The 13,432-nt window shown below is 43.3% G+C and overlaps 1 protein-coding gene across 1 annotated transcript in view; it reads left to right on the forward strand.

Annotated features, from left to right (window-relative positions):
• The window catches only part of KCNN2 (potassium calcium-activated channel subfamily N member 2), a 114,479-nt gene that overhangs the window by 1,912 nt on the left and 99,135 nt on the right, over nt 1–13,432 (forward strand). The window contains exon 3 of the mRNA XM_029054937.2: nt 853–948. Within this exon, the coding sequence (XP_028910770.1) occupies nt 853–948 (96 nt within the window). The remainder of the gene's footprint in view (nt 1–852; nt 949–13,432) is intronic.

Here is a 13,432-nt window from a genome sequence, read left to right on the forward strand (position 1 = left end):
CTCTACCCCCCGTGCCCCGGACTCCTTTGCCTTTTCTGTCCTGACCTTCTCTGCCCCGCACTCCTCTGCCACCTCTCCCCCCCCCCCCCCCCCCGCTTCCGTGCCCTCTCCCAAGCGCGTATAACGATGTTCGGCACACGGTAGGCGCTCAATAAATACTAGTCATTGATTGATTCTGCCTCCACTGCGCCCGATTCTTCTGTCTCTGGCCCTTCCTCTGCCCTTGTCTCTAACCCTCTCCGTACCTCTGCCCCCCCCCCCCCAATTCTGCGTCTGTCCCTTTCTCTGCCCCTACTCCCAATTTCGCCCTTGACTCTGTTTCTGCCCCCTGCTTTCTGTTCCTCCGCTTGGTCGCGGCTCCTGCCTCCCCTTTTCAGCTCCGGTGTTTTGCCGGTGCCCTAAACGGTCGTTGAGGGGAGGCCCGGGAGGGGCGGCTGGAGAGACGGGACGGTGTCGGGTGGGAGGGTTGGAACGATCTTCTCTCGGCTCACCTTGGGACGGTACGGGAGTGAAACGTGTCTTGCTTGGATTCGGGAGGGAGGTGGAACCAGTCAACCAGGCCGGGTCGCCCCCTTCGCTCTGGGGTCGGGGTGGGAGTGCGGGCGCGGCAGCAGGCGCACGCCCCAGCCCAGGGAACCACCCCGGAGAGGATCGGCGGTTGCGACCGCCAGGTTCGATTCGGTTAATGATTCCGTTACGGGGGGCGTTCGGGGGAAATCCTCCCCGTTCCCGGGAGGAGAAATGACGTCTGAGCCGCCCCGTCTGTCCCGGGCCCGGCGGGAGGGGACACATCCCGAGCCGGTGGTCGCGGGGTAAGATGTGCTTCTGTGTGTGTGTGTCTCTCCGTTGCAGGCGTCGCTGTACTCGTTAGCTCTGAAATGCCTTATTAGCCTCTCCACGATCATTCTGCTCGGGCTCATCATCGTGTACCACGCCAGGGAAATCCAGGTAATGCCCTGCCCGACGGACCCGGCAGACGCTCGGGCTCCGAAGGCATTTCCCAGAGACTTTCCGTAGAGTCGCCCTCCCCTACCCCAGATGCGCCCCGATGGGCCAAACACTGCTGATGACTTTCGCAGCCGCCGCCGCGATGTGTTCTCTACGGGAACCAGAACCGCGAACCTCACTTTACCCCGCGGGAGTCATCCTCCTTTAAATTGCTCAGGATATCCCCTAGCTTCCTCCAAGTAGGAAGACTTGCTTCTCCCTCAATCTCGTTAACAGAAGCGATTTCTGCTCTCCCCCACTTTTTTCCAGGGCTGGGTGAAATACGCTTCCCCGCCCCAGGCTGCATCCAGCCTGCTACTTGAGCCTATTAGATGCCCATTCCTGTCCAGCCCAAGTCCGAATACATAAAACATCATCACTGCACATGAAAGTTCCAGGATCGAGTTTACCGGGATGTTTCGAAGCACCGTAGATTCGATAACAAATTTATTGCTAGGTACAGTGAACACCGAATACTTCAGATGTGCAGCCCTCAAATGCTTACCCGAAACTCCAGGGGTCCACCGACCCAAATCATCGCCCACTGCCTCTTTACGCCAATCCAGAAAGTGTTCCGTGCCCAGATAATAAGGTTCTTTTCACATCTCACAGTAGCTGAAGTCTTTAACGTCTCTGAATTAGTTGCTGCTAACAGTTGTAAAAAACACTAGTTTTTAATGACAAGAATTAAATTGGACCGTGAAACTTCAAATGAGCTAGTAGAAAAAATTTACAGCCATCTAGTGGGCAGATATAAGAAAAAGGAAATGATTAGAACAGCCAGCTTTTCATTTATTTCTTTAAAAAAAAAAAGCAAACAGAAAAAAACCCAACCTCTCCACCAAAAACCTCTAAACAGAAACAATTTTAAAAGGTGTTTTTTTTTTTTTGAGATCAGCTCGGCTTAGAACTAACACAATCCCACAAATTTTGTGGAATTCGGCGAAAATCGTAACCCAATTGAAACCATTGTCCAGTGCCCTTTGATGTTGAAGGAAGCTCTCCAGAGGTTCTGTGGGGGAAAATGAATCCCTTAAATTTAAATCAGTGGCATATTTTAGTTAAAGTCATCAGCATCATCTTTTAAGCCCAAGGTTAATTTTCCCAGGTAGAAAAAAAAACACAGTAGAGGAAAAGCAAATATAAATCACAAGCTTGTGCTGAAATTCTTCAGTTTGACTTCTTATTCCTGTTGGGAAAGTTAAAGTGTATTCTGGTGAAGATAAGTAGAACAATATGCCCTTGGTTTTCTTTGCATAAGTGACATTACTAAAGCATCTTCATTCTGGGATGACGAAAGATTTTCAAATGAAAATATTGGAGAACTTTTGATTTCTTTTATCAAAATGCTCACAAGTCATCTCTGTTAATGTTTCCTTTGGGCCAACTTTATGCAAGTAGATTTTATAATATATTAATGTAGACTTGTATTTTTGGTAATCGATTTCAAAACCAAAAAAAAAAAAACCAAACCCTCAATTTCAGGGTGAATGAGATGTAATGTTTGAATATGTGGCATGGAATTGTCCTGCAAAATGCATACGTGCATGAAATATTCTTTTAAACCAGCATTGATCAAGCATTTTCTAAACCTCGGGTGGGGAGGACTCCATGATGATTTTTCCAAAATGTGAAATCATACCTCACTTCAATTAAAATTCCATAGTTGTTACTTCAGATTCTGAAAATCTCCAAACCCTGGGCCCCTGAGAGACTGATAACACTGATTTCATCTTGGAACTTTGATCTTCAGTATTTTCCTGCTTTGATGGCAGAGGTAGTGTTCCTGCTACGATTAATTGATTCAACTTTAAGAACTTTCATCCTGGCTATTGCATTGCATAGCATTCAGAAACACCCGTGCACATTCTCGTTATTCACCTCATCAGAGTCTGGAATTTCAAAGTGCCTCATTTTTTTTAATGTTTCCAAAACATTTCAAATTAATTTTTTAACAAGATTATAAATTTGGTAGTATTTGCAAGTACCTAATTAACTGACCCACTTAAATTCCTATTTCTTCTCCCAAGCCTCAAGGCCCTGAATTAGATAAAGTGGTTTGCACTGAGGTTAATAGCAGTAGGGTTTTTTTGTTGGTTAGCTTAAGTTGTTGTTTTGGGGTTTTTTTTGGTTTTGTTTTTGAAGGTCAAGTGGCTTTAAAAATTGCTGGCCAGAGGAATAGCACTTTTAGGTTGGGTAGCTCAGAATGATTCCCAGGTAAACAGCAGCTCTTCAGAGCTCAATCTGGTCACTCTGAAAAACCTCAGGCAATCATGGGAAGAGCCACTTCCTGCCCTTTAAACCTGCCTATATCAGGAGAAAAATAATCCTCCTGCGGAAAATACTGCACTTGCATCCTCACTGTTTCTGTGAAAAGAAGGGAAGTGGGTGGGTTGAGATTAAAGGCTCAAACCAAAGGACACAAAATTAATTACAGGTCCTTGAGTAATTTTGTCACTTTAGATTGGAAAAGGGCAAAGCTCTTCTTCACACACACCCGCTGCATTTGGAGTACTGCACTAAATGGTTGGGAGAGTATAGTAAAAGTAAAAGGCATGGTACCTTGGTTCTTGCCCACGGGAAGCTTACAGTCTAATGGGGCGGAGAAAAATATGTGCATACAGTGGAAGTGGGAGAAAAAATAGAGATACAATTAGTCATAGCAAGAGAATAGAAAATGAAGTAAATGAATGAGTAAATGAGTACATAAATCAATATAGAAGTTCCTTCTACAAATGTAGTAAATCTCTTTGTGGCTTCTATAGGCATTCCACCAAAAGAATATTTTAGAAAACTAAGCTTGACTACTTGTTTATTTGTAAGCATCTTTCACCACAAAGCTCAGGTAACAGGAGGAGTAAATTAGCATGGCAAAACCCTAAAAGGGGAAGCATTCACTTGTAATGTTTGTAAGGCTATTCAATTTTCCTTCCTGGAAATCTTTAGAAATCTACCCTGGCACTCGAGCAGCAAAGTATGTTCTGAGTGCAACTAAAAGCCCGTTATTCTGTCTTTTTTTTTTATGACACATCGCAACATTATGCAAGGTCAACAAAACCTCATAACTGTATTATTATTACCACCAATATTCATTCAGAACCTACAATGGGCAGAGCTGGCATAATTATGTAGAATCATTTCAAACCTGGTTCCTGAATTGAACCAGACAGTGAGAATATAATCCAAGCCACAATAAAGGAAGATTAAAAATTCAACGATTCAAAAATATCAGCAATTGACTGGCAGAGTTACCCGCTGCTCATAGGGGCTACGCCTCAAATACCTCACTGCTCTGGGCAAGCTGTCTTTAGTGATCAATTGCCACAGCCTTTCCAGTGTTCTAAGCTCTGTGATGGTGACTCCCCCCCAACTCCCCCACCCCCAAACCTGCGCTCCTGTGGGATTGCAAAGGAGAAAGGAGGCTGCACCAGAACTCAGAATTCCAGTATCATGGAGACTCCAGGCTGCATAGGTTCCGGTTTTTGCCCACCCTCTGCTCCCAACCAACATTTAAATCTCATGATGTTTGCCAAAACTTTTTTTTCCCCCGAGCATGTTTTCATTAATGAGGTTGCTTTAATCTTAAATTCCTTCTAAATTCTCCTCTGAGAAGTGTTTTCACAGTAAGTGGGTAATGCAGAGAAGAGAACCATGTGTCCACTAAGCCAGGAGTAGGGAACTAGTAAACCATGAACAAGTCTTATTTTAGCTGCGGAATGAATTTAAATGTGGAGCAAGCATGCTTAATTCTAGTCTTTGCTCCAAGCGCATTGCCACTAATGAGAAAATAAGCATCTCTTGTGCTGCTGGGAATATGTAAAATGCCTCTACCTTAAAAGTTATTTCAAGGATGATTGCCCTATTTGGCATCAAGATGTCCATTTGAGTCACAAAAACCGTATTGATGGGAAACATAAAACATGAGGATTAATTTAGAAATTGGATCTTGAAAACATTCATTGGTCTAAATTGCCCAGGAGTTGGAATCGAAGCTTTCTCTTTACTCTTTCTCTACTGATTAGATGTTAGAAAACAGCCTATCCTCTCTATAGGGCATAATCGTTGTCATCATCACCCTTATCATCAGATCATTATTGAGCACTTAACGGTGTGCAGAGCACTATGTACTGGACCCTTGGGAGAGTACTATAAAAGTAAAAGGTGTAGTCCCTGCCCTCAAGGAGTCTTCTACAGAATGGGAGGAGTTTATATAATGGATCAACACGTTTGGGAGGCCTAAATTTTTTTCATCTGGTTAATATAGTATGAGGTAAATCTATTTAATTATTAATCAAGACATGCCCTGCTATTCTTGACGCATATTGTCCAGGAATTTTGGAATGCATGTTTCAGAAGAGAAGCAGCATTGCCCAGTGGAAAGAGCACGGGTCTGGGAGTCAGCGGACAGCGGACATGGGTTCTAAACCCGGCTCTTCCACCTGTCTGCTGTGTGACCTTGGGCAAGTCATTGAACTTCTCTGTGTCTCAGTTACCTCGTTTGTAAAATAGGGATTAAGACTGTGAACCCCATGTGGGACAGGGGCTGTGTCCGACCTAATTACTTTGCATCTACCCCAGCGTTTAGAAGAGTGCTTGGCACATAGTAAGAGCTTAACAAATACCCTAATTAATCAATTAAGTAAGTCACTCATCATTCTTGAAAGGCAGTTGCCCGGGAAATTTACATTTTGGCGGCACTTTTCGGTACCTCGGAGAGCTCCCCCGGGCTGTACAGGCCTAAAAAGTAGTCGCCACTTTCGAAGCAAGGTAGAACGAATTACAGGCCGCTTTTTGAGTAAGATTCAGTCACTTCCTGTAAACAGAATGCTTAAGAAAAATTTAAAGCTCGATAAGCAGTGATTTAGTGGATTTTTCTGTTAACTGTATCTGTATTTATAACATTTTGAATGCATGTTAGGCCTGGCATTGTAAATCCATTAGCAGGACAAATTCATTTTTGTGCTCCAGTAACTATATGTGAATCATATAGTTTGCCCATCCGTCAGGGCAAAGTAATATGAGAATAAGTTCCCTAGATTATTGAATGTAGCAGGACTAAATATGTAGCACTTTTTGAAACAGGTAAAATGCAAAAAAATTTGGAAAGCAATCCAACTTAGAATTCCAAATATAAAAATTTTGACTTCATATTTCATTATCTAATTCATTAGGGAAATTCATAGCAATATTAAGATGAGAGGGATTTGAAGTTCTAAATTCATTTGCATTTGACACAAATGAATGAGGAGAGTTATTTATTTATATTAATGTCTGTCTCCCCATATAGACTGTAAGCTCATGGTGGGCAAGGAATGTGTCTACAAACTCTGTTCAGTTTTACTCTCCCAAGTGCTTAGTACAGTGCTCTGCACACAGTAAGTGCTTAATAAATACCATTGATTGATTGAGAGTGAAAGGCACTTTTCAAAGATGATAGTATGCATACCAAAGATCAAATTCCATAAATTAATGCCGCTGTGTAAAGTTGCTAGCCTTCCAAACTTTCTGGCTCTCTCCAGAGCGTTGTGGCTATGGAGTTTACTTTCTGCTCTTGGTAGTACCTGAACGATCATACTGGCAATTTTCAGCCACCAGTGAATTCACTGAAGGTAATATCTACCTTAAGGAGCTGCATCTCCTGTCCCCAGCCAAGATTTAGAGCCAAAAAAATCCTTAAAAAATTTACAGCCTGGTTCCCTCCAAGCCTCACCCCTCCCTTCCTCAACCCCTCCTCACCTCGCCCCCAGTCCCCCTGACTGCCCCCCCCATCATCAGTCTTTTTAGTGTTACAATATTTCACTATTCCCATTGTAGTGAGAATATGTGTCTACCAACTCTGTTGTGTTTAACTCTCCCAAGTGCTTAGTTCAGGGCTCTGCACATGGTTAGTGCTCGTGACTGTGGGCAAGTCACTTAAGTTCTCTGTGCCTCAGTTCCCTCATCTGTAAAATGGGGATTAAGACTGTGAGCCCCACGTGGGACAACCTGATTCCCCTGTGTTTACCCCAGCGCTTAGAACAGTGCTCTGCACATAGTAAGTGCTTAACAAATACCAACATTATTATTATTATTATTAATAAATACCATTGATTGATAGTACAGGAACAATGCCAGAACATTGTCCCCTGCCAACCACCCAGGAGAAGCAGCATGGTCTTGTGGAAAAAGTGTGGGCCTGAGAGTTAGGGGACCTGGGTTCTAATGCCAACTCTGCCACAAGTCTGCTGTGAGACCTTGGACAAGTCATTTAACTTCTCTGTGTGTCAGTTACCTCATCTTTAAAATGGGAATTAAAGCTGTGAGCCCCATGTAAGATATGGACTATTTCCAACCTGATGATCTTGTATCTAACCCAGTGCTTTTTACAGTGCCTGGCACATAGTAAGTGATTAACAAATACTATATAAAAAAATAAAATAACACTTCTTTTCTCTGTAGCCAAAGAGAAGATTGCCTCCTAGGATAGTTTGAGTCACTTACCAGGCCGCTACTACTGGTTGGATTTTCCTTTTCCCCTTTCAGGCCATTCTTTCCAATTTTTCCTCAGTAATGACAAAATATATCTTCCGCATATTTTCTCATCTAGCTTGGCAAACCAAATAGATTCTCTAATTGCATGTATTTCTGGAACTCACAGAGAGTAGCAAGTAGAGTCGAATGAGTGAGGAGCAACAGTATGAAGACATTGTAAGAAACAGGTAGTGTCAGCAATAACGACTACTGAAGTTAGATGAGTAGGGGTTGAGGAGATCTTGGGCCCCTCACTAATACCCAGGTAGATGTCCAGGCCTGTTGACAAATGGCTATTTTTAAGTGTGTCATATATAAAACAAGCTTGTCTTCTATTAGTCAGTTTCACTCAGAACTTATTTTCTCTGCAGCCTTGAATAAAGACCTCTGGATTATTCATGGGAATGACACTAAATAATCCGTCAAATGTACTTATTGAGTGTTCACTGTGTGCAGAGCATTGTACTAAGTGCTTGGGAGAGTACACTATAGCAATAAAGAAGTTATCCTTATGTAGACCCAGAGTAGCTTAACCAATGAATTAGAGCTTAACAGAAATGCATTTGCTGCCTTTCATGATCTGCCACTGAAGGACCAGGAAAGTATCTTGGGTAAAATTCCTAAAATATGGAAAACTTTGATTAGAGGGAAAAATAAATATATGAGAGATATGGTGGTATTCAGTATTGATTTAAGCGGATGGAGATTACGTTCATATGTATATGACCCTTTGACTTTAGGGAAAGTGTTTTCGCTAACTTCAGATCTGTACTGAGTCACTCCCACAGTTTAGGACCCTTTCTTTGCATCTCTTTCACTCTTGGTATTTTCGACAACAGAGGTAAGGATGGAGAGTAATAGCTAAAAATGACTCAAAATCAAAATGCAAGGGAAAATGCTGAATCCAACCACATCAAGTAAGTGTAGATAGCAAGAAATTGGGAAAGAACTGAACTTCAGCACTGGAACAGACCATATTTGTAACTGCTATACAACTGACATTCAGGTAATCCATTGGAGAAAAAACTGTGGCAGAAATAGTAGTAATAGTCGTAGAAGTGCCTTAGACTCTGAACCCATGTGGGACAGGCACTGGGTCCTACCTGATTATCTTGTATCTACCCCAGTGCTTGGCACATAGTAAGGGTTTAACAAACACTACAATTATTATTATTAATTTTTATGATGTGGGCTCCCTGAGGACCAGCTACCGTGTCTAATTCCCAGTTGTGTTTGCTTTCCGAGTGCTTGGGACAATGCTCTGCCCACAGTAAGCATTTAACAAATATTATTACTCCTAGTGGTAGCATTTGTTGAGTGCCCACCTGGTAAATGTGCATTCCCTGCCCCCAGGGAACTTACCCTCTCAAGGCCAATGATTCTCAGCGCCCATTATGCTGGGCACAGCACCGAGTCCCACATAAAAAAAAACAAACATGGCTTTTCCCAATGTAAGAAGACCAAATCTCCCTTTCACCTGTGGAGCTTCATTGAAACCTATGCTGTGATCTTTTACATGAATGGGCATCTTCCTCTAGAACAGGCCTTTTCTAAGGTAATAATAATAATAATAATAATGTTGGTATTTGTTAAGCGCTTACTATGTGCAGAGAACTGTTCTAAGCGCTAGGGTAGATACAGGGTAATCAGGTTGTCCCACATGAGGCTCACAGTCTTAATCCCCATTTTACAGATAAGGTCACTGAGGCACAGAGAAGTTAAGTGACTTGCCCAAAGTCACACAGCTGACAAGTGGCAGAGCCGGGATTCGAACCCATGACCTCTGACTCCCAAGCCCGTGCTTTTTCCACTGAGCCATGCTGCTTATTTGCTTCCTGGCTTTTAGTTCTCTGCTCAGAAAAGTGACTTCAAAGGCCAGGAATCAGAATCCTATTCATTAGAATTTGTGAGCTGTTTCTTAGAATTTGAAAGAAAGCCCTGAGTTATGTCACTACAGAGTGTTTTCACCCCAAATTGGTGTTGGGGACAAGATATGGTGTGAGGGAGAGGTTCATTCTACTTGAAATAACACCAATATTATTTTCCTCAAATAGCTCCGGAATCAAAGCTATTTGTAGCACCATTTCCTAGAATCAACATGGGCCATCCCAAAGCCTGCTTTGACCCTTAGGAATGTCCCTATTGAGAAATAATTGGTTTTGGACTTGGTTTTGATGTGCCTATAAAGACTTAAACATAAATATTTTGATCCAGTGTTTGCAATACATCAAAATTACAATTTGCCAACTTGCATGTCCCATATAACCATATAAATACAACCACTTCTGTTTTAAAACTAATTTTTAGGAGATAAAATTGCACAAGTAACATTTAATTGGCCTTTATAAAAATGCCAATTTGGGTGAAAATTATAAATGCATAATTCAGATAACATTTAATTTTCTTCATCTTTAAAAAAATAACGATCACTTCTGAAAAGGAAATACACTATGTCATTTTCAACAAGATATGAAAGTGATCTGGGAACTGAAGCTTAATTGGGAAAAGCTTTCTGGAAGGTGCGGTATTGAGGATGGCTTTGAAATTAGAGAGAACTGTAGTCTGGCAGATTTGAAGGAAAAAAGGGAGTTTTCATTTTACTATTATTATTATTATTATGTGATTTCCACTGTTCTAAGCACTGGGGTAGGTACATGCTGATCAAGTTGGACACAGTCTCTGTCCCACATGAGGCTCACAGTTTAAGTAGGAGGGAGTAGGATTTAATCCCCATTTTACAATTGGGGAAATTGAGGCACAGAGCTATCAAATGACTTGCCCAAGGTCTCACAGTAAGCAGTTAGCAGAGCCAGGATTAGAACCCAGGTCTTCTGACTCCCAGGCCCATGCTCTTTCCACTAGCCCAGGGTGCTTCTCCAGGCAGTAGTAAGGGTGAGAGCAGTGGGTCAGAGGCAAAGTCAAGAACAAGGCACAGTGAGAAGGTTAGCTTAAGAGTAGTGGAGACTAGAGATAGAATGTAGTGAGAGAAGAAAGTTTATTACATAAGAGAGAGGGGTCTGATGGAGAGATTTAATGCCAGTCAGAAAATTCTGCACGATGTGGAGGAAGTTGCGACCACTGGAGACTTTTGAGGAGTGGAGAGATGTGGTGGAATGATGGTTTAAAAAAATGCTCTGGGCAGCAAAGTGAAGTGTGAACTAGAGAGAGGAGAGAGGCTGGAGGCAGGATGTCCAGTTAAGAGACTGATATAGTAGTCTAGCCAGGATCTGGTGATCCCCCGGAATAGAGAGGGGGTCGTTGGAATGGAGAGGAAAGAGTGGTTCTGGGAAAATTAGTGGAGGAAAATTTGGCAGGATTTAGCAGCAGACTAGATATAAACATTGAAAGATAGTGAGAAGTCAGGCTGGACAGTCTAGTTCTAGTACCACTTCTAGTCCCAGCTCAACTATATGCCTGCCGAAGGACCTGGGCAAGTCACTTGAAGGGTACATTTTTAGGCATATTGACCTTGAGGGGCCAGTAGCTCACCCATGTGGAGATTTTCTGACGCAAGAGGAGACGTGACATTGCTGGGCAGGTGATAGGCCAGGGAACCTGGGAGTCATCTGTGTAGATAGAGGTGGGAGCTGAAGCCATGTGAAAGGTGGGAGTGTAACGTGAGAGGAGTAAGAGAGTCTTCAGGGACACCTACAGTTAAGGGATGAGAAGCAAGGAGAAGAGATTGAAGAAGATAACCAGGAGGTAGGAGGAGAACCAGGAAAGAACCATTTCAGTAAAATTGCATTTGGATAGTGCTTGGGAGCAATCAATAGTGTTGAAAGTGGCTGAGGGGTCAAGGAGGATTAGGACAAAATAGACCCTACTAGATTTGGCAAGGAAGCACTCATTTGTGGTCTCAGTGGAGTGAAGAGGATGGAAACAGTGGATTAAGAAGGGTGTTGGAGGAGAGGGAGTGAAGGCAGCATGGTCTAGTGGATAGACCATGGGCCTGAGAGAGGACCTGGGTTCGAATCCCGCTCTCCCACTTATCTGCTGTGTGACCTCGGGCAAGTCACACTTCTCTGTGCCTCGGTTTCCTCATCTGAAAAATGGGGATTAAGACTGTGAGCTCCATGTGAGACAGGGACTGTGTCCAACCCAATTAGCTTGTATCTGCCCCAGTGTTTAATACAGTGCCTGGCACATAGTAAGCACTTAACAAATACTATTATTATTGTGGCAGTGGGTAGATTCAACCCATTCAAGGAGTTTGGACAGGAATGAGGACAGGGAGAAGTATCCTATTGAGTAGCAACTCCATTGGGGGAAGTGAGGGATAGCTTTTAGGGCAGGACCTTCTGTGCCTCTTGGGCCTGGAAGGGGCTGGAGTAATAACTATGGCAGTTATTGCTCTAAACACTGGAATGGTTAAAAGATTATGAGATTGGACAAAATCCCTGTCCCACTTGGGGCTTGCAATCTGTCATGTCTCCATTTTGCAGATGAGAAAACTGAGGCCCAAAGAGGTTAAGTGATTTGACCAAGGTCCCACAGCAGTCCAGTCGTGGAGTTGGCACTTGAACCTAGAACTCCCAACTCCAGATCCTATACTCTTTCCACTAGGCCATGTTGCCAAGGTGTTGGTTCCACCTCTTGTTCCCTGTCACTGGCTTCTGGTCTGGCTCCTGTGGGGTTTCTCTCCTCTTCCCTGCCATTCTGTCTCTTCCTCTTTCTTCTTTTTCCCTCATCTTCCTCCTCCTCCTCCTCTTCCTCTTCCTCTTCCTCCTCCTCCTAGAGGACTAGAGGAGTTTCTGGCCTGGCTTGAGGTTCAGTGAGGGTGAGGGAATTCCTGGTGACAGCTGGCAAGGAGGAAAAATCAAGTGTGTCAGGGAGAGTGAGAATGCTTTTTCCTTTCTCTTCCTTTCCTCCACTTCCTTCTTTCTCATCATTTTCCACCTCTGTCTCCTCCTCCTTCTTTTCTCCTCTCCCCCTCTTTATGCAGCCCCCCATGCCCCTCCCCCATACTGCCTCTTCAATACTCCACCCCAAGATGGCCCCCTGCTCAAAATGAAAATTTGGTACCCCTGTTCTATTCAAATATTTTCCAAAATCAAGGCCAAAAACCTTGTCTAGCTTTAAGTCTGAACCTTGACATCTTTCCACCAGCAGCTGCTTCAAAAAAAAAAAATCTGTGAGGCAGACTTGCCTTTGATATATTCAATTCTTCCCCTCACACCCACTGGCTAGAATGGTGTTCTAACAACCTTTTCATTTGTGTGACTGAGGTAAATAAGTGTTCATGACTCTTAGGATGGCCAGCAGCAGCAGCAGCATCATTAAACTGGGATACGGGGAGAGACTTATTGGCATATTGGATTTGGAGTATGCTGCCTGAGAGGTGATCTGTGGAGTTTGCCTCCTAAGGGAACGTGTCTGCAAATTCTGTTGTACTCTCCCAAGCGCTTAGTATAGTGCTCTACATAGACTAAGAGCTCAACAAATAAGATCGATCAATTGATTGATTGATAACGGGGAACCCAAGGGAAAAAGCATCAGTCTGGTGATTTTTCATTAGGTGATCAGCAGGGGGCACTGAGTATAATCATGGCAATGTTCCTGGAATACTGAAACTCTGTGACACCAAATCCCAGGGCACCGTGGAGAGGGAGAAAGTGATGGGTACTGTAAATTTTATTTTTGTCCTACATCCTGTCCAAGTGACAAGAAATATGTTGCTTTTCCTTAGGCCTAAACTGGGTTTACAGCTGTGTTTACAACTGTGGCATGTTACAAGTCATAGTACCCTTTCCTTGCAAATTGTGAAAATAAGGCAGGTTTTTTGGAATATTGATCGGTAAAAAGTGCACCTTCATTATTAGGAGCACATGGCATTGCTGACTCAAACTGTAAGCCTGCATGTGGATTTAGAAACCCTCAGCAGAATTTTCCCCATGCAGCCCCAGGGGAAGCATCACTTGCTGCTTCTAGAATCCCA

This window comes from Ornithorhynchus anatinus, chromosome X5 (genome assembly GCF_004115215.2).
Source record: "Ornithorhynchus anatinus isolate Pmale09 chromosome X5, mOrnAna1.pri.v4, whole genome shotgun sequence".
NCBI lineage: Eukaryota > Metazoa > Chordata > Mammalia > Monotremata > Ornithorhynchidae > Ornithorhynchus > Ornithorhynchus anatinus.